The sequence below is a fragment of the Chiloscyllium punctatum genome, chromosome 35, assembly GCF_047496795.1.
Source record: "Chiloscyllium punctatum isolate Juve2018m chromosome 35, sChiPun1.3, whole genome shotgun sequence".
NCBI lineage: Eukaryota > Metazoa > Chordata > Chondrichthyes > Orectolobiformes > Hemiscylliidae > Chiloscyllium > Chiloscyllium punctatum.
The window spans coordinates 22,886,707-22,907,166 of NC_092773.1; the positions used below are offsets into that span (position 1 = coordinate 22,886,707).

A 20,460-nucleotide genomic window follows, 5' to 3' on the forward strand; every position below is an offset into this window, starting at 1 on the left:
GCTTTTCTTTGTTAACCTTACGTTTAGATCAGAGTGGTGCTGGAAAAGCGCAGCATGTCAGGCAGCATCCGAGGAGCAGGAAAGTCGACGATTCGGCCAAAAGCCCTTGTTAACCTTATGCCAACCTGTCATAATCTCGTACACCGATATCAAATTTTCCCTCAAACTCTCTCGCTTCAGGGAAGGACACCCTAAATTCCCCCAGACTGACCCTGTCGTTAAAATCTCTCATCCCTCGAATCATTCTGGGAAATCTCCTCGCAAAACGCACCTCCTTTCTAGAGTGTGGGGACCACAACTGTGACCTAACCAGAGCCTTCTAAATCTTTGTCGGCTTCAGGTCTAGACATGATTGATACTTGAATTTTTAGATATGTGCTTCAGCATTCAGCACAAAGAGCAAAGGGAGTTCCAGACATTTTGTCTGCGTTAAGGAAGGGGGCGGGGAGTATTTCTACTCGGTGAATATTGGGTCTGAGTGCTTTGGGTTGTGTTTCTCCTCCTCTCCTTCTGTTAAACACACCGTTGTAAGGGATGTTTCACGTTCAGTTTGATTCAGATTCAAGTTTGCGTTCAGAATCCGATTCCCAAATTCGTATCCATACCCTAATCTGACTCGAACGTCCAGATCTGTGGAAAACGTGCAAAAGCAAAACGGTTTTGTTTTTGGGACGTAATGTTTTCCACAACTGATCAGCCTGATGTAGGGTTATGCTAGTCCATTCAGAATAGTCTTGGATTCGATCCTTACCTGGCTACAGTAGGGCTACCTGGTGTGGAGGAGGGAGTTTAAATTGGGCAGACGTCTCCTTAGAGCCGAGCCAGGCCGGGCTGTGCCTCCGGTTTGGATGTTTGGACATAGAGATGTACAGCATGGAAACAGACCCTTCGGTCCAACCCGTCCATGCTGACCCAGATATCCCAACCCAATCGAGTCCCACCTTCCAGCACCCGGCCCATATCCCTCCAAACCCTTCCTATTCATATACCCATCCAGATGCCTTTTAAATGTGGCAATTGTACCAGCCTCCACCACGTCCTCTGGTCTTTGAACGTTAACTGGTTTACCTGCATTGCTGTTTATTTGTTTAGTTATTGCCTGACGTGTAGCTTCTGAGCTCCATGGGTGATGTTCTCCTGGGTGGTAATGGTGGGACTGCTGACCGGCAAGCGATTGTCAGCCCCGAGATGGAGCAAGATGTCGGGGTAGCTGTCGGTTTGAGTGTGCGCGCTTTCTCTCCACAGGGCGAGGCCTGAAGTCTTACGCCAACATTCACAGTGTTCAGGTCGGGCACCACGTCTTTCTGAATCTGCACACGCTGAAGTTCTACTGCCTCCCAGACAACTATGAAATCATTGACTCCTCCCTTGAAGATATCACGGTAAGTAAGCACGTGGCGCTAGTGTTCCAAGGCTTTGATGTTTGCTGCGATCCTGTTACTGCGGCCCTAACCGTTCCCTGTGCTATATTCTTGAACATCCCACACCCATGGTACAACTGAATAACGGCTGGTCCCACATGGTGTGTCAGATTTGGTGAAGCAGTAGAAACCAAACATGTTTAGATTACATCCCCAAGGATCCACTGTGTGGAGATTTGGGAGGGATTGACTGGCAGGTCGTTTTCCCTTTAAAAAAAATTGCCCAGTTTGTGTTTTCCCCTGGAAGTGTCTTATCGGGTTTTCTGGAGTGCCTTGGCCGGCGAGGAGCGTGAGAAGTAGCGAGGAGTTTGCCGTCTGTCCTTTTGTGTTTCAGTACGTGCTGAAGCCAACGTTCACCAAGCAGCACATTGCGAACCTGGACAAACAGTCAAAGCTGTCGCGGGCTTACGACGGGACGACCTACCTGCCAGGAATTGTGGGACTGAACAACATCAAGGCCAACGACTATGCGAACGTGGTGCTGCAGGTACGGAAGTGTAAAAAGGCATCCTTCAGGATGAGGGGAAGGCCTACGCTGGAAAGCCAAAGCATGATCTGAACCATTGGCAGTGGGGGGGGGCTCCGAATCTGATGACCAGTTGGTGCTGATTTGTCTGCACCTCCGTCACTGCTTTTTGCTTCTGTTTCAGGCTCTGTCGAATGTCCCCCCGCTGCGGAACTATTTCCTGGAGGAGGAGAACTACAGGGATATCAAGCGTCCGCCAGGGGACATCATGTTTCTGCTGGTGCAGAGATTCGGCGAGTTGATGAGGAAGCTGCGGAATCCCCGGAACTTCAAGGCTCACGTCTCTCCACATGAGATGTTACAGGCGGTGGTGCTGTGCAGCAAGAAACGGTTCCAGATCACCAAGCAAGGTGAGCCAGTGAGCCCCTGGGGGCTCCCTAACCTTGACCAGCGCCGGTTGGCAATTTACAGACAGGCGAAGCTTTGCGTTAATGTTGTAAAGTTGAAGGTGTGTTACTGTACCTTTGAGAGAGTGAGTGTTGTCTTGCACTGAGAACCGACAAGCGCCTGTGTACATGATTAGCTAGCAGTCACCGAGTGTATTGGACAATTGAAAATATGTAGTGTTTGGCTGTGAAACGGATACCTGAGTTTTGGTTGCTGTTTTGACAACCAGTCAAATTTAGTCAATCAGTCTAAATTATGCCCCATGATACTAAAACCCAATCGAGTTGAATTTATTGTTTTTGCCAACCTCAACCCAATGAGACAATCCGATGTTTGGGGTACAAAGAATCAGGCATTTTAAAAGTTAGACAGAGAGTAACTGCCATTCAAAGCATTCTCTATCAAAGGTATCTTTTTCGTGTGAAACATCTTCGCAGTAGAAGACATGGGACAACCCAGGGAAATCTTCAGTCACAGGAAGACAGGCACCGACAACAACAGCCGCTTTGTGGTTTTGAAATTAAGTTAATGTAATTTTAATAAGTGTTTTATTGGAACAGTATGTTGTTGGAGAGTTGAAGGCAGATAATAAGTAGCTAAGAGAAAGGGGGCTTAGAGTTGTAAATGGTTGTTGTTTAATGCTCACTTTTAGAGTTAAAGAATAAATTGATTTTCTTTCTTTAACTAGGACAGGATGTACATGCATTTGGAAAGGCAAGGACTAATTTGGGATAGTCAGCATGGCTTTGTGCGTGGGAAATCATGTCTCACGAACTTGATTGAGTTTTTTGAAGAAGTAACAAAGAGGATTGATGAGGGCAGAGTGCAGGATGTGATCTGTTTGGACTTCAGGAAGGTGTTCGACAAAGGTTCCCCATGGGAGACTGATTAGCAAGGTTAGATCTCATGGAATACAGGGAGAACTAGCCATTTGGATACAGAACTGGCTCAAAGGTAGAAGACAGAGGGTGGTGGGGGAGGGTTGTTTTTCAGACTGGAGGCCTGTGACCAGTGGAGTGCCACAAGGATCAGCGCTAGGTCCTTGACTTTTCATCATTTATAGAAATGATTTGGATGCGAGTATATGAGGTGCAGTTAGTAAGTTTACAGATGGCACCAAAATTGGGGGTGTAGCGGACAGCGAAGAGGGTTACCTCAGATTACAACAGGATCTTGATCAGATGGGCCAATGGGCCAAGGAGTGGCAGATGGAGTTTAATTCAAATAAATGTGAGGTGCTGCATTTTGGGAAAGCAAATCTTAGCAGGACTTATACACTTAATGGTAAGGTCCTAGGGAGTGTTACTGAACAAAGAGACCTTGGAGTGCAGGTTCATATTATTGAAAGGAGAGTCTCGAGTAGATAGAGCGGTGAAAAAGGTGTTTTGATACGCTTACTGTTATTGGTCACTGCATTGAGTACAGGAGTTGGGAGGTCATATTGCAGCTGGACAGGATGTTGATGAGGCCACTTTTGGAATACTGAATTCAATTCTGGTCTCCCTTCTGTAGGAAAGAGGTTGTGAAACTTGAAAGGGTTCAGAAAAGATTTACAAAGATGTTGCCAGGGTTGGAGGATTTGAGCTGCAGGGAGAGGCTGAATAGGCTGGGGCTGTTTTCCCTGGAGCGTCGGAGGCTGAGGGGTGACCTTATAGAGGTTTATAAAATCACGAGGGGGGCATGGATAGGGTAAATAGACAAGGTCTTTTCCCTGGAGTGGGGGAGTCCAGAACTAGAGGGGCATAGGTTTAGGGTGAGAGGGGAAAGATATAAAAGGGACCTAAGGGGCAACTTTTTCACGGAGAGGGTGGTACGTGTATGGAATGAGCTGCCAGAGGGTGTGGTGGAGGCTGCTACAATGACAGCATTTACAAGGCATCCAGATGGGGACATGGATAGGAAGGGTTTGGAGGGTAGACGGGACTAGATTAATGTAGGCTACTTGGTTGGCATGGCCGAGTTGGGCCGAAGGGTCTGTTTCTGAGCTGTATGAGTCAAAATACACAGTAGATAGCTCTTTGATTTTGTTTTTGTTTGTTGGTTGATGCTGCTCTGCATCGGATGCATCTGCAAACAGCAGTGAGCAATCCTCCACATTCACTCTCTAATCTATCTGATATAAAGCTCCTTCAGGTATCAGTATCCCGCTGTTTCTCCCTGTGTACACCATGCACCATAACCGTAATAGCTTCTACGCTGACCTCTGACCCACAGCAGCAACCCCTTGAGGATCTGTCAGTATTGAGGTTAAAAAAAGGGCGATTCGTTCATCTCTGTCTAAGTAGAACATTTAGAAAATGTGCAGCCAGTCCCTTTGAAGTCAAACAGAGATGTTCATTCCGAGTTCTGACAAAGGGTGTCCAAGGTCTTGGCTTCTCTCTCTTTGTTTGTAGTTGCTCACACGCCTACAATGTGATTCTACCCTTTTGAGGCAGCACAGTGGCTCAGTGATTAGCACTGCTGCCTCACAGCACCAGGGATGGTTCCATTCCAGCCTCGGGTGACAGGATGGTTATGGTAGGGGATTTTAACTTTCCAAACATCGACACGGACTGCCATAGTGTGAAAGGTTTAGATGGAGAGGAATTTCTTAAGTGCGTACAAGACAATTTTCTGATTCAGTTTGTGGACGTACCTACTAGAGAAGGTGCAAAACTTGACCTACTCTTGGGAAATAAGGCAGGGCAGGTGACTGAGGTGTCAGTGGGGGAGCACTTTGGGACCAGTGACCGTAATTCTATTAGATTTAAAATAGTGATGGAAAAGGATAGACCAGATCTAAAAGTTGATGTTCTAAATGGGAGAAAGGCCAATTTTGATGGTATAGGCAAGAACTTTCGAAAGCTGATTGGAGGCAGATGTTCGCAGGTAAAGGGATGGCTGGAAAATGGGAAGCCTTCAGAAATGCGATAACAAGAATCCAGAGAAAATATGTTCCTGTCAGGGTGAAAGGGAAGGCTGGTAGGTACAGGGAATGCTGGATGACTAAAGAAACGTTCTACCTGTGTCTGCGTGGGTTTCCTCCGGGTGCTCCGGTTTCCTCCCACAATCCAAAGATGTGCAGGTTAGGTGAATTGACCGTGCTAAATTGCCCGTAGTGTTAGGTAAGGGGTAAATGGAGGGGTATGGGTGGGCTGCGCTTCAGCAGGTCGGTGTGGACTTGTTGGGCCGAAGGGCCTGTTTCCACACTGTAATGTAATGTAATGTAATCTAATCTAATCTAATCTAATCTAAATTGAGGGTTTGGTTAAGAAAAAGAAGGAAGCATATGTCAGGAATAGACAGGATAGATCGAGTGAATCCTTAGAAGAGTTTAAAGGCAGTGAGAATATACTTAAGAGGGAAATCGGGAGGGCAAAAAGGGGACATGAGATAGCTTTGGCAAATAGAATTAAGGAGAATCCAAAGGGTTTTTACAAATATATCAAGGACAAAAGGGTAACTAGGGAGAGAATCGGGCCCCTCAAAGATCAGCAAGGCGGCCTTTGTGTGGAGCAGCAGAAAAGGTATTTTACATCAGTATTTACTGTGGAAAAGGATATGGAAGATATAGACTGTAGGGAAATAGATGGTGGCATTTTGCAAAATGTCCATATGACAGAGGAGGAAGTGCTGGATGTCTTGAAACAGGTAAAGGTGGCTAAAACCCCAGGACCTGATCAAGTGTACCCGAGAACTCTGTGGGAAGCTAGAGAAGTGATTGCTGGCCCTCTTGCTGAGATATTTGTATCATCGATAGTCACAGGTGAGGTGCCGGAAGACTGGAGGTTGGCAAACGTGGTGCCACTGTTTAAGAAGGGCGGTAAAGACAAGCCAGGGAACTATAGACCGGTGAGCCTGACCTCGGTGGTGGGCAAGTTGTTGGAGGGAATCCTGAAGGACAGGATATACATGTATTTGGAAAGACAAGGACTGATGCAGGATAGTCAACATGGCTTTGTGCGTGGGAAATCGTGTCTCACAAACTTGATTGAGTTTTTTGAAGAAGTAACAAAGAGAATTGACGAGGACAGAGCAGGAGAAGTGATCTATATGGACTTCAGTAAGGCATTCGACAAGAGACTGATTAGCAAGGTTAGATCTCACGGAATACAGGGAGAACTAACCATTTGGATACAGAACTGACTCAAAGGTAGAAGACAGAGGGTGGTGGTGGAGGGTTGTTTTTCAGACTGGAGGCCTGTGACCAGTGGAGTGCCACAAGGATCGGGGCTGGGTCCTCTACTTTTTGTCATTTACATAAATGATTTGGATGTGAACATAAAAGGTACAGTTAGTAAGTTTGCAGATGACACCAAAATTGGAGGTGTAGTGGACAGCAAAGAGGGTTACCTCAGATTACAACAGGATCTGGACCAGATGGGCCAATGGGCTGAGAAGTGGCAGATGGAGTTTAATTCAGATAAATGTGAGGTGCTGCATTTTGGGAAAGCAAATCTTAGCAGGACTTATCCACTTAATGGTAAGGTCCTAGGGAGTGTTGCTGAACAAAGAGACCTTGGAGTGCAGGTTCATAGCTCCTTGAAAGTGGAGTCACAGGTAGATAGGATAGTGAGGAAGGTGTTTGGTATGCTTTCCTTTATTGGTCAGAGTATTGAGTACAGGAGTTGGGAGGTCATGTTGCGGCTGTACAGGTCATTGGTTAGGCCACTGTTGGAATATTGTGTGCAATTCTGGTCTCCTTCTTATCGGAAAGATGTTGTGAAACTTCAAAGGGTTCAGAAAAGATTTACAAGGATGTTGCCAGGGTTGGAGGATCTGAGCTGTAGGGAGAGGCTGAACAAGCTGGGGTTGTTTTCCCTGGAGCGTTGGAGGCTGAGGGGTGACCTTATAGAGGTTTATAAAATTATGAGGGGTATGGATAGGGTAAATAGGCAAAGTCTTTTCCCTGGGGTCGGAGAGTCCAGAACGAGAGGGCAGAGGTTTAAGGTGAGAGGGGAAAGATATAAAAGGGACCTAAAGGGGCAACTTTTTCACCCAGAGGGTGATACGTGTATGGAATGAGCTGCCAGAGGAAGTGGTGGAGGCTGGTACAATTGCAACATTTAAGAGGCATTTGGATGGGTATATGAATAGGAAGGGTTTGGAGGGATCTGGGCTGGGTGCTGGCAGGTGGGACTAGATTGGGTTGTGGTATCTGGTCGGCATGGATGGGTTGGACCGAAGGGTCTGTTTCCGTGCTGTACATCTCTCTGACTGTATGACTCTATGACTGTCTGTGAGGAGTTTGTACATTCTCCCTGTATCTGCGTGGGTTTCCTCTGGGTGCTCTGGTTTCCTCCCACAGTCCTAAGGTGTGCAGGTTAAGATGAATTGGCCACGCTAAATTACCCAGAGTGCTCAGGGATGTGCAGATTAGGGTGGATTAGTCAGGGGCAAATGTCAGGTGACAGGGTGGTGGAATGGGACTGGGTGGGTTACTCTTTGGAGGGTCGGGGTGGACTTGTTGGGCCGTTTGGCCTGTTTCCACTCTGTCGGGACTCTATGATCCGGTTTTTGCTTCTAATTTAGTCTGTCAGTGCCCGTCTCGAATTCCCGAAAACATTTTCAGTGGTTGTGGAATATCTGTCTGCTGTTGCAGGTGATGCCGTTGACTTTCTGTCGTGGTTCCTGAACGCACTCCATATGGCGCTCGGAGGGAACAAGAAGAAGAAGAGTAAGTCGCATCAGGAGCTGAGCATTGTCCCCACCACCTCAGTACACAGGCTGTGACTTACCCTGTTGTTTCATCATTCACTGTACATTCTGAAGTGTGCACTCCGTCCCTGAAAGGTTGGAGGTTTGCCGGTTCCCTCTGCGGGTCGGTTGACCTCGGGCATGGAGATGACAGGAAGCTTGCTGCCTCGCTTCGGGAAGACTGGGTAGGATTGAGAGAAGGTTGGGTCTCAGTGGCACTGCCATGGACAGGCGAGGGTTTGCTCCCGTCCCTTGTGCTGAGCTTCAGTACGCTGGCGGTGCAAGTTGGACATTTGCGCCGAGCAAATGATAAACGATTCCAAGGGTTCTCAAGTGGTCAGTGACTTTCTCCACTGTCTGGAGAACACAGGAGAGCCGAGCTGGGAGTTCCCAATATGTGCGTGCACACGAGCGCAGACCAAGAGGGGGGCCGTTCAGCCCGTTGAACCTTCCAATCAGATGGTGGCTGATCAAATTTTAATCTCTCCATTCCTGCCTGTCCCTGATAATCTGTCATCCCCTCAGCGATCAAGAATTTATCTACTTCCTCAACCCTGTCCTAAGTGGGCAAGCCCTTTGCTTTCAAACTGCGATCCCTTGTTCTAGATTGTTCCACATGAGAACGGGGGGAGACTGAGGGAACACCCCTTCCCCCTCCACTCTGTCAAATCCCCTCAGAATCTGAATGGATTTGAATGAAGTCACCCTGACTCCTCTTGACTCCAGAGGGTTCAGGCCTAACCTGTCCGGGCTTTCCTCACCAGGCAATCCTGTGGGTTGGAGAAGGGGCAAGTGTTACTTTGGACGCTTGGTGTCGGGATCGTGACGCCTTGGGGCGTGCCTGACAGCAACATTCCTGGCCCTTGCGTATGTGGGGTGCCGCGTTACGTTTTCCGAATGCTGTGACCCTCCCACAGGGTCAATGAGCAAGCCTGTCAGACTGAAGCCCCAAGAGAGTGCAGCCTTGCTTTTCCTCATGTCTGATTCGATGAATTCCTCTTTGGTTTTCCAGCCATTATCAACAGCGTATTTCAGGGATCCATGAGGATCTTTACAAAGAAGTTACCTCCGCCAGACCTGGTTAGTTCCCTTTTCTTACCATTACTCCCCTTATTTTGATGCTGAACTGTTGCTGTGGCCAGCAGACCCTGACAAGTTGTGATTCTGGTCAGCGCTGGTCTGACCTATCAGGGTGCTTGCTGCCTCCACCCTTAACACTGTCCCCATCAAACACTCCCAGGACGGGGACAGCATGGGGTTAGATACAGAGTAAAGCTCTCTCTACACTGTCCCCCATCAAACACTCCCAGGACAGGGACAGCACGGGGTTAGATACAGAGTAAAGCTCTCTCTACACTGTCCCCCATCAAACACTCCCAGGACAGGGACAGCACGGGGTTAGATACAGAGTAAAGCTCTCTCTACACTGTCCCCCCATCAAACATTCCCAGGACTGGGACAGCACGGGGTTAGATACAGAGTAAAGCTCTCTTTCCACTGTCCCCCCATCAAACACACCCAGGACAGGGACAGCACGGGGTTAGATACAGAGTAAAGCTCTCTCTACACTGTCCCCCATCAAACACTCCCAGGACAGGGACAGCACGGGGTTAGATACAGAGTAAAGCTCTCTCTACACTGTCCCCCATCAAACACACCCAGGACAGAGACAGCACGGAGTTAGATACAGAGTAAAGCTCTCTCTACACTGTCCCCCATCAAACACTCCCAGGATAGGGACAGCACGGGGTTAGATACAGAGTAAAGCTCTCTCTACACTGTCCCCCATCAAACACTCCCAGGACAGGGACAGCACGGGGTTAGATACAGAGTAAAGCTCCCTCTACACTGTCCCCCATCAAACACTCCCAGGACAGGGACAGCACGGGGTTAGATACAGAGTAAAGCTCCCTCTACACTGTGCCCCCCATCAAACACACCCAGGACAGGGACAGCACGGAGTTAGATACAGAGTAAAGCTCCCTCTACACTGTCCCCCATCAAACACTCCCAGGAAAGGGACAGCACAGGGTTAGATACAGAGTAAAGCTTCCTCTACACTGTCCCCATCAATCACTCTGTGGACGGGAGAGCAGGAAGGTGACAATGCAGTTCCCAACATGGCTTCGAACCACCACCAACTTGCTCAATCTTACATGCACTTCTGTTCCTCACCACTTGGTGGCATCCAGTGCCCAGAAATGTGAGTCACCACGGGCTGCGTCCGATTCATAAATCATTCCAGCTCAGGCTTTTCCAGGATGATTCTGTTTTGACTGAGTTACCTAAGTTTAAAACTCGTGCACTCGTCCCCTTTGTTTAAGGAAGGGTGTGTTACAGAGAGAGTGTTGCCGAGTAATACCTGGAATGGACTAGTTATTTTCTGAGGATGGGCTCAGCCTCGGTGTGGTGGAGTTGAGAAGAGGTGACTTGGTTGCGGGATACTGAGGGGTTTTGACAGTATCACCGGGGGCGAGCTACTTGCCTCTTGGGGGAGAATCTTGGACAGCACGGTGGTCACCACTGCTGCCTCACAGCGGCAGGGACCCAGGTTCGATCCCACCCTCGGGCGACTGTGTGGGAATTTGCACATTCTCTCCCCCCCCGTGTCTGCGTGGGTTTCCTCCGGGTGCTCCGGTTTCCTCCCACAGTCCAAAGATGTTTCCAGGGTTGGAGGGTTTGAGCTACAGGGAGAGGCTGAACCGGCCGGGGGCTGTTTTCCCCGGAGCGTCGGAGGCTGAGGGGGTGACCTTATAGAGGTATATAAAATCATGAGGGGGCATGGATAGGGTAAAGAGACAAGGTCTTTTCCCCCTGGGGTGGGGGAGTCCAGAACTAGAGGGACATAGGTTTAGGGTGAGAGGGGAAAGATATAAAAGGGACCTGAGGGGCAACTTTTTCACACAGAGGGTGGTATGTGTATGGAATGAGCTGCCAGAGGAAGTGGTGGAGGCTGGTACAATGACCATCTCTATGACTCTGTGTGCATGTTAGGGTGGATTGGCCATGCTAAATTACCCATAGTGCTCAGGGATGTGCAGGTTAGGGTGGGTTGACCATGCTAAATTACCCATAGTGCTCAGGGATGTGCATGTTAGGGTGGGTTGACCATGCTAAATTACCCATAGTGCTCAGGGATGTGTAGGTCAGGGTGGATTGGCCATGCTAAATTACCCATAGTGCTCAGGGATGTGCATGTTAGGGTGGGTTGACCATGCTAAATTACCCATAGTGCTCAGGGATGTGCATGTTAGGGTGGGTTGACCATGCTAAATTACCCATAGTGCTCAGGGATGTGTAGGTCAGGGTGGATTGGCCATGCTAAATTACCCATAGTGCTCAGGGATGTGTAGGTCAGGGTGGATTGGCCATGCTAAATTACCCATAGTGCTCAGGGATGTGTAGGTTAGGGTGGATTGGCCATGCTAAATTACCCATAGTGTTCAGGGATGTGCAGGTTAGGGTGGATAGGCCATGCTAAATTACCCATAGTGCTCAGGGATGTGCAGGTTAGGGTGGATTGGCCATGCTCAATTACCTATAGTGCTCAGGGATGTGCAGGTTAGGGTGGATAGGCCATGCTAAATTACCCATAGTGTTCAGGGATGTGCAGGTTAGGGTGGATAGGCCATGCTAAATTACCCATAGTGTTCAGGGATGTGCAGGTTAGGGTGGATAGGCCATGCTCAATTACCCATAATGCTCAGGGATGTGCAGGTTAGGGTGGATTGGCCATGCTAAATTGTCCCACAGTATCCTGGGATGTGCAGGTTCGGTGCATTAGTCTGTGGTAGATTAGATTAGATTACTTACAGTGTGGAAACAGGCCCTTCGGCCCAACAAGTCCCCACCGACCCGCCGAAGCACAACCCACCCCCCTACATTCCACCCTTTCACCTAACACTACGGGTAATTTAGCATGGCCAATTCACCCTAACCTACACATTTATGGACTGTGTGAGGAAACCAGAGCACCCGGAGGAAACCCACGCAGACACGGGGAGAATGTGCAAACTCCACACAGTCAGTCGCCTGAGGCGGGAATTGAACCCGGGTGTCTGGCGCTGTGAGGCAGCAGTGCTAACCACTGTGCCACTGTGCTGCCCACAAATGTGGTAATGTGGAGTAATAGGAGAGAGGGATGGGCCTGTGTGGAGATGTGTGTCTTGGGTTAGCATTAGCCACTCCCAGCACTCCTAGAGTTAGATTAGATTAGATCAGATTAGATGCCCTTCAGCCCAACAGGTAGACACAGAGTAAAGCTCTCTGTACATTGTCCCCCATCAAACACTCCCAGGACAGGGACAGCACGGGGTTAGATACAGAGTAAAGCTCTCTCTACTCTGTCCCCTCGTCAAACACACCCAGGACACGGACAGCATGGGGTTAGATACAGAGTAACGCTCTCTCTACACTGTCCCCCCATCAAACACTCCCAGGACAGGGACAGCACGGGGTTAGATACAGAGTAAAGCTCTCTCTACAATGTCCCCCCATCAAACACTCCCAGGACAGGGACAGCACGGGGTTAGATACAGAGTAAAGCTCCCTCTACACTGTAGACCTGTGAAGAATAGCCCCTCCTTGGCTCTTTGAGACTGTTTGAATCACCTTTGTCTTGTCTTTTAGTGTGTTTTAATGGTTCCCTTCCAGTCGAACGTTTGAACCTGCCTGCCGTGTTTCTTGTCCTCCAGATTTTTCCGAATTGAGCTTTCTGCCCGCTCTGCATGGTCAGGCAGAACTCGCATACCCTGAGGATATTAGGGCCATGGATAAATTACAAAGGACGGTCCTTCTAAGTCCGCCTGTCAGAAAAAATAATTAAAAGGGCCGAAACGGAATTGATGGACTGGTTGGAAAGTTATGCAGGGTGGGGTTGAGACTTAAAATAAAGGCAGGCTTATCGGGCTGAATATATTGCAACCCCCCCCCCCCCCCCCCTCACCACTGGTCAGATCTGTATTGAAAATTGTCGGACTAATTGTGTGTGTTTGATTGATTTTCGACATAAGAACATGGCAGTGAGCCTAGCGCCCTTTTTTTTAGGGGAAATAAAGTGATTCCAACAAGCCTGAGGGAGTGATTGAAAGCACTGTCTGTCACTTGATAGCTGAGCTTGCATCCTGTCAGTTTGATAGATGTATCGAATAAAGCTTTCACTGGTGACTGTTCAGCCTGTAGAAACGCAATCAGCGCGGAGGTTTGTCAACTGCTGTGCTCCTCGAGCGTTTTAATGGAATTTGCGTTTTTACCGCTTCCCTCTTTAATGGGTTTTGCATCCCGTGCACAGACGCCGGAGGAGAAGGAACAGCTCCTGGAAATGGAGGAGTTCAAGGAAACGATGACCGAGTCCACCTTCTTGTACCTGACCCTCGACCTGCCCACAGCCCCGCTCTACAAGGACGAGAAGGAGCAGCTGATCATTCCGCAGGTCCCCCTCTTCAACATCTTGGCCAAGTTCAATGGCATCACAGAAAAGGTTGTTTAAAAAAAAAGAAACGCTGCTCGGAATGACTAATGAGCGGGCATTCTCCGTAAATAGAGCAGAATTAATTGAGCCGAACGAGTGTCACAGACCACTGAGTGTATAACAGAACTGAACAGAGTGTCACTGTGAGCACTTCGCTGTGGTATTGTTAGTTGCCAGCCCTAGTCTGTACATGAGGTGCCTAACCCCCCCCATTAGGTGTCAGCCTTCATCTGGAGTTGGAGGATGGTCGAATGGTGTGTGTGCCGGCTCTCGGGTCGATCCCACTCCCCCGACTGTAGTTTCTCCCCAGTTTCTCCGTGCACACTTCCCACCCGTCTTCCTTTCAGCCGGTGTATTCCGGATCACCACAACCTCGTGGGGCTTTTCGAAGAAGCAAAAGCTTCCCTCGGCTCCCACCTCTTCCTCGCTTTTCGGCCCGTTATCCTCAAGCTCGTCCTTTTGGGTTGCCAGTCTTCTGCCAGTGGAAGATGTTGATCCAAGTTAAAGAGTCATCGAGGTGGACAGCACGGAAACAGACCCTTCGGTCCAACCCGTCCATGCTGACCCAGATATCCCAACCCAATCTAGTCCCACCTGCCAGCACCCGGCCCATATCCCTCCAAACCCTTCCTATTCATATACCCATCCAAATGCCTCTTAAATGCTGCAATTGTACCAGTCTCCACCACTTCCTCTGGCAGCTCATTCCATACACGTACCACCCTCTGTGTGAAAAAGTTGCCCCTTAGCTCCCTTTTATATTTTTCCCCTCACACCCTAAACCTATGCCCCTCTAGTTCTGGACTCCCCCACCCCAGGGGAAAAGACCTTGTCTGTATACCCTATCTATGCCCCCTCATGATCTTATAAACCTCTATAAGGTCACTCCAGGGAAAACAGCCCCAGCCTGTTCAGCCTCTCCCTATAGCTCACACCCTCCAACCCTGGCAACATCCTTGTAAATCTTTGCTGAACCCTTTCAAGTTTCACAACATCTTTCCGATAGGAAGGAGACCAGAATTGCACGCAATATTCCAACAGTGGCCTAACCAATGTCCTGTACAGCCGCAACATGACCTCCCCACTCCTGTACTCAATACTCTGACCAATAAAGGAAAGCATACCAAACGCCTTCTTCACTATCCTATCTACCTGCAACTCCACTTTCAAGGAGCTATCCAAGGTTTGATCAAAATACCTTGCCTTGTAAGCTTGAAGATTAGATTAGATTACTTACAGTGTGGAAACAGGCCCTTCGGCCCAACAAGCCCACACCGACCCACCGAAGAGTAACCCACCCAGACCCATTCCTCTACATTTACCCGTTCACCTAACACTACGGACAATTTAGCCCGGCCAATTCACCCTAACCTGCACATATTTTGGACTGTGGGGGGGAAACCGGAGCACCCGGAGGAAACCCACACAGACACGGGGAGAATGTACAAACTTCACACAGACAGTTGCCCGAGGTGGGAATTGAACCCAGGTCTCTGGCGCTGTGAGGCAGCAGTGTTAACCACTGTGCCACCGTGAACATCGGTACGAAATTTTCCCTTAACTGTCTTTGTTGCAAGGACATCCTTCACAATTCCTGTAAAGTGCCCATGAAAATGTTAATCCTCCTGTGGACCCAGCGCCTTGGCTTTCTTCGTCAAACTCGGGCACAGTCCATTCAAACCAGTAACGTATCAGTTCGTTGTAGCTTCCTTGTTTTGCTACTTGGTGTCTGTACTTAAAGAAAAAAGGGCCCCGAATCTAGACTGCCACTTCAGTGTGGTCTGCACTGCTGGAGGTGTCACACTGTGGATAAACTGAGGCCTGTTTCCTTTCTCTGGCAGATGTAAAAGGTCTGATGGTATGGCCCCCCTCGTCCAGTGGTGTTTTTGTTGTTCTATTACTATTACTGACTAATTCACGGCTGTGGGAGGGAAGGCTGCCACTTCTTGCTCCCCTGCTGTGGGGTTGGGGTGGTATTCCGACCAAGTTAGACATGTCGCCGCAGCTTTTCTTCCTGAGAGGATCCCGGCGGCTTTCTGTGACCGTCCAACAGCCTCCGGGATACCTTCGCTGATGGCTAGCTTTTCTTCACCAAAAATAACCCCCTTTTTAAGCCCAAGGTAAACTCTCATTCTGTCCAATTAAAAGTCAAACCTGCTGGTGTACCTCTGTTTACCTACGTTCTGTGACAGTGCCTACACTTCAAAAGTGCACCACTAGCATCTTGGAAAGGCCTCAGTTAATTAAAGATGCTGTCGCAAAGCATTATTTAGAGGTGCCGGTGTTGGACTGGGGTGTACAAAGTTAAAAATCACACAACACCAGGTTATAGTCCAACAGGTTTAATTGGAAGCACACTAGCTTCCGGAGCGACGCTCCTTCATCAGGTGATAGTGGAGGGCTCGATTGTAAGACACAGAATTTACAGCAACGGTTTACAGTGTAATGTAACGGAAATTATACATTGAAAAATACCTTGATTGTTTGTTAAGTCTCTCATCTGTTTGAATACCATGATAGTTTCACTCCTTTCATGTGTAAATCGCAAAACCTTTTTTTTAAAAAGTTACATTCTCAGGTTAACTTTAACAGTTGGTGTCAGCCCAGGTAATATGTTGAAGGTAAAAACAATGACTGCAGATGCTGGAAACCAGATTCTGGATGAGTGGTGCTGGAAGAGCACAGCAGTTCAGGCAGCATCCAAGTAGCAGCGAAATCGATGTTTCGGGCAAAAGCCCTTCATCAGGAATAAATGCAGTGAGCCTGAAGCATGGAGAGATAAGCTAGAGGAGGGTGGGGGTGGGGAGAGAGTAGCATAGAGTACAATGGGTGAGTGGGGGAGGGGATGAAGGTGATAGGTCTGGGAGGAGAGGGTGGAGTGGATAGGTGGAAAAGAAGATAGGCAGGTCGGACAAGTCAAGGAGACAGTAACTGAGCTGGAAGTTTGAAACTAGGATGAGGTGGGGAATGGGAAATGAGGAAGCTGTTGAAGTCCACATTGATGCCCTGGGGTTGAAGTGTTCCGAGGCGGAAGATGAGGCGTTCTTCCTCCAGGCGTCTGGTGGTGAGGGAGTGGCGGTGAAGGAGGCCCAGGACCTCCATGTCCTCGGCAGAGAGGGAGGGGGAGTTGAAATGTTGGGCCACGGGGCGGTGTGGTTGATTGGTGCGGGTGTCTCGGAGATGTTCCCTAAAGCGCTCTGCTAGGAGGTGCCCAGTCTCCCCAATGTAGAGGAGACCACATCGGGAGCAACGGATACAATAAATGATATTAGTGGATGTGCAGGTGAAACTTTGATGGATGTGGAAGGCTCCTTTAGGGCCTTGGATAGAGGTGAGGGAGGAGGTGTGGGCGCAGGTTTTACAGTTCCTGCGGTGGCAGGGGAAGGTGCCAGAATGGGAGGGGTGGGTCATAGGGGGGTGTGGACCTGACCAGGTAGTCATGGAGGGAACGGTCTTTGCGGAAGGCGGAAAGGGGTGGGGAGGGAAATATATCCTGGTGGTGGGGTCTGTTTGGAGGTGGCGGAAATGTCGGTGGATGATTAAGCCCCCTGTTGTGCTGTTGTCTGTGCCATAACGTTTAGACCGATTCTAATCTAAAAAATGAGTTAACAGAGTCTTACATGGTCACATACACATATACGTTTGTGGGGTGGATTTGTACTTGCAGAGTTACATTGTACTTTGCCAAAAACTGCATGAATCCATGTAAGACTCTGTAACCTTGTTTTTTAGATTAGAATCAGCCTAAACACTATGGCACAGACAACAGCACACAGGGAGCTAACACCTTCAACATATTATCTGGGCTGACCCCAATTGTTAAAGTGAACCTGAGAATGTAACTTTTAAAAAAGAGTTTGTGATTTACACATGAAAGAAGTGAAACTATCATGGTATTCGAACAGATGAGAGACTTAACAGACAATCAAGGTGTTTTTCAATGTATAATTTCCGTTCCATCACACTGTAAACATTTACTATAGATTCTGTGTCTTACACTTGTGTCCTCCACAACCACCTGATGAAGGAGCAGCGCTCCGAGAGCTAGTGCTTCCAATTGAACCTGTTGGACTGTAACCTGGCGTTGTGTGACTTTTTAACGTCGCAAAGCTAACTTGGCCTATAGTCAGCGTTCTTTGTGTTGTCTGCAGGAGTATAAAACCTACAAGGAGAATTTCCTGAAGAGGTTCCAGCTGACGAAGCTCCCACCTTACCTCATCTTCTACATCAAGCGATTCACAAAGAACAACTTCTTCATCGAAAAGAACCCCACCATCGTGAATTTCCCAATCACGTAAGCCCACTTACCTTCCAAGGTTTGCTTCCCCTCCTTCAAGGTGCGGACCGTGGACAATTCCGTTTGGCGGAGAGTGGCCCCACACACTCATTTTTAAATGCATTGCTGAATAATCTCCATCATGGGGCCATGCAACCCCCCTTCCCCCCCCACCCCCTCTCCCCCGCCCCCCCTTCTCTCCCCCTCCCCCCCCCACCCCCTCTTCCCCCCCCCCCCCCCCCCTCACCGCCCCCCCCCTCACCCTACCCCACCTCCTTCCCCTTACCCCCCTCCCCCCTGCCTCCCCTGCCTTCCCCCTACCCTACCCCCTCCCCCTACCCCCCTGCCTCTCCCGCCTTCCCCCTATCCCCCCTACCCCCACCACCCCCGCCTTCCCCCTACCCTACCCCCCTTTCCCCCTGCCTCCCCTGCCTTCCCCCTACCCTACCCCCCTCCCCCTGCCTCCACCCTCCCCCCCAACCCCCCTACTTCCCCACCCCTAACCCCCCCCCCCACCCACCCCCTACCCCCCCCCACCCACCCCCCTACCCCCCCCACCCCAGAATCTTAAGGAAAATTGTGCAGTGGGGGTGCCTGGGCTGCAGCTTCAACCTATGACACAGTGGCTTCTGTGCTTGGTGTGTGAGGCTCCCAGGAACGTGTCGATGGTATGGGTTGGGGGGGGGGGGGGGGGAGGTGGAGGGGAGGGGAGTGAGTGAGGAGACGGGTCTGGGTTCAGTCCTGACCCTGCGTCCAGATTTTCACGGACCCAGCCAAGTGGGGAAACCCCCGGCAGCGACCACTTCACCCAGTGAGCGACAGGAACGTGGGACCGCCTGCCACGGAGTGGTGTGAAGTGAATGGGGTCCGTGTGTTGTGGGGGGCCGGGGGGGGGGTGGCGTGAGACCTGCTTGTGAGGGTGGGGGGGGGAGGTGCCGTGGGCGATGGATTTGGCTGAAAGGTGCTCAAGTAAAGCATTAAAAAACCCAGCAGGGACTGGTTGGGCTGAGTGGCCTGCAAGGCAAAACATTCACGTCCCCGGTTTCATTTTAGGTGAGGCCTCGCGATTCCAAGCAAACCGCCTTTTTGATTGAAAGTTGTGTGTTGTAGGAATGTAGACCTGAGAGAGTACCTGTCTGAGGAGGTCCAGGCCGCTCACAGACACACCACCTACGACCTGATTGGAAACGTGGTGCACGATGGGAAACCAGGCGAGGGAGCCTATCGGGTCCACGTGCTGCATCACGTGAGTATGCGGTCGGGGGGAGGGGAGGGGAGGGGACACTGGTGTCGTCACCGAGCCTTCCCCTGCTCCCACCGCGCGGTGGCTGCTCCCAGAAGGCAATGGTGGCCTGTGGGCTCGCAATCCACCCTAACCTGCACATCCCTGAGCACTATGGGTAATTTAGCACGGCCAATCCACCCTAACCTGCACGTCCCTGAGCACTATGGGTAATTTAGCACGGCCAATCCACCCTAACCTGCACGTCCCTGAGCACTATGGGTAATTTAGCATGGCCAATCCACCCTAACCTGCACATCCCTGAGCACTATGGGTAATTTAGCACGGCCAATCCACCCGAACCTACACATCTTTGGACTCTGGGAGGAAACTGGAGCACCTGGAGGTAACCCACGCAGACGTGGGGAGAATGTGCAAACTCCACACAAACAGTCGCCCGAGGCTGGGTTCGAACCCAGGTCCCTGGTGCTGTGAAGCAGCAGTGCTAACCACTGAGCCACCGTTGCCACTGGAGAGAACAGGTCCTACTTTCCTGATACGTATGACTTGGCAGTTCAGGCATCCTCCTTGGGAATCATTTGTAAACTGTCTCCATTTTCAAGTTGGTGACCAGAGCCACAGTCAGTCATCTTATATGTGTGGTTTCGCCAAAGTCATTCCAAATTTAGCATAACTTCCCTCTAGAAATCAATCCCACCTCAACTGACTTCCTACGTGACATGGCAATGCTAAATTAGCCCTCCCCGTCATTCTTGACCTGCCTCCAATCTTTGTCGCGGCCATTGTCCTCTCTTTGCACTGTCATGCTTAAATGTGAGGTCGTGGAAATTCTCCTGTCTGTCGCGTAATTTGCACTGAGTCCTGTTCCCGCTGTTAAGAGCACAGTGATTTTTACAATCTTGGTTCTCGTTTCCAAATTCCTCCATGGCCTACTTGGTAAATCTCCAGCCCACAATCCTTCAGGATCTCTGGGCTGCTGTACTTCTGGCTGATTGTGCGTTCCCAGTCGTAATTACCCCAGCGTTGGCAGCAGTGTTTTCAGTTACCTGTGCCCGAAGCTCTAGACCTACACCTGCCTATCTACCTCATTTTCCTAGCTTTTGGCCGCCTTAAACCTATCTATCCAAGCTTTTGACCGTCTGTCTGCCTATCTCCAATGGTACTGTTTTGTTTTCTACCCTGGAGCGTCGGAGGCTGAGGGGTGACCTTATAGAGGTTTATACAATTATGATGGGCATAGATAGGGTAAATAGACAAGGTCTTTTCCCTGGGGTTGGGGAGTCCAGAACTAGAGGGGCATAGGTTTAGGGTGAGAGGGGAAAGATATGAAAGAGACCTAAGGGGCAACTTTTTCACACAGAGGGTGGTATGTGTGTGGAATGAGCTGCCAGAGGAAGTGGTGGAGGCTGGTACAATTTAAAAGGCATTTGGATGGGTATATGAATAGGAAGGGTTTGGAGG

At 49.7% G+C, this 20,460-nt stretch overlaps 1 protein-coding gene across 1 annotated transcript in view; it reads left to right on the plus strand.

Moving 5' to 3' along the window:
* Window positions 1-20,460, plus strand: part of usp39 (ubiquitin specific peptidase 39) — a 40,183-nt gene that overhangs the window by 15,620 nt on the left and 4,103 nt on the right. Inside the window, exons 5-12 of the mRNA XM_072553810.1 lie at window positions 1,246-1,382; window positions 1,756-1,908; window positions 2,072-2,297; window positions 7,916-7,990; window positions 9,023-9,090; window positions 13,301-13,489; window positions 17,632-17,774; window positions 18,867-19,002. Of these exons, the coding sequence (XP_072409911.1) occupies window positions 1,246-1,382; window positions 1,756-1,908; window positions 2,072-2,297; window positions 7,916-7,990; window positions 9,023-9,090; window positions 13,301-13,489; window positions 17,632-17,774; window positions 18,867-19,002 (1,127 nt within the window). The remainder of the gene's footprint in view (window positions 1-1,245; window positions 1,383-1,755; window positions 1,909-2,071; window positions 2,298-7,915; window positions 7,991-9,022; window positions 9,091-13,300; window positions 13,490-17,631; window positions 17,775-18,866; window positions 19,003-20,460) is intronic.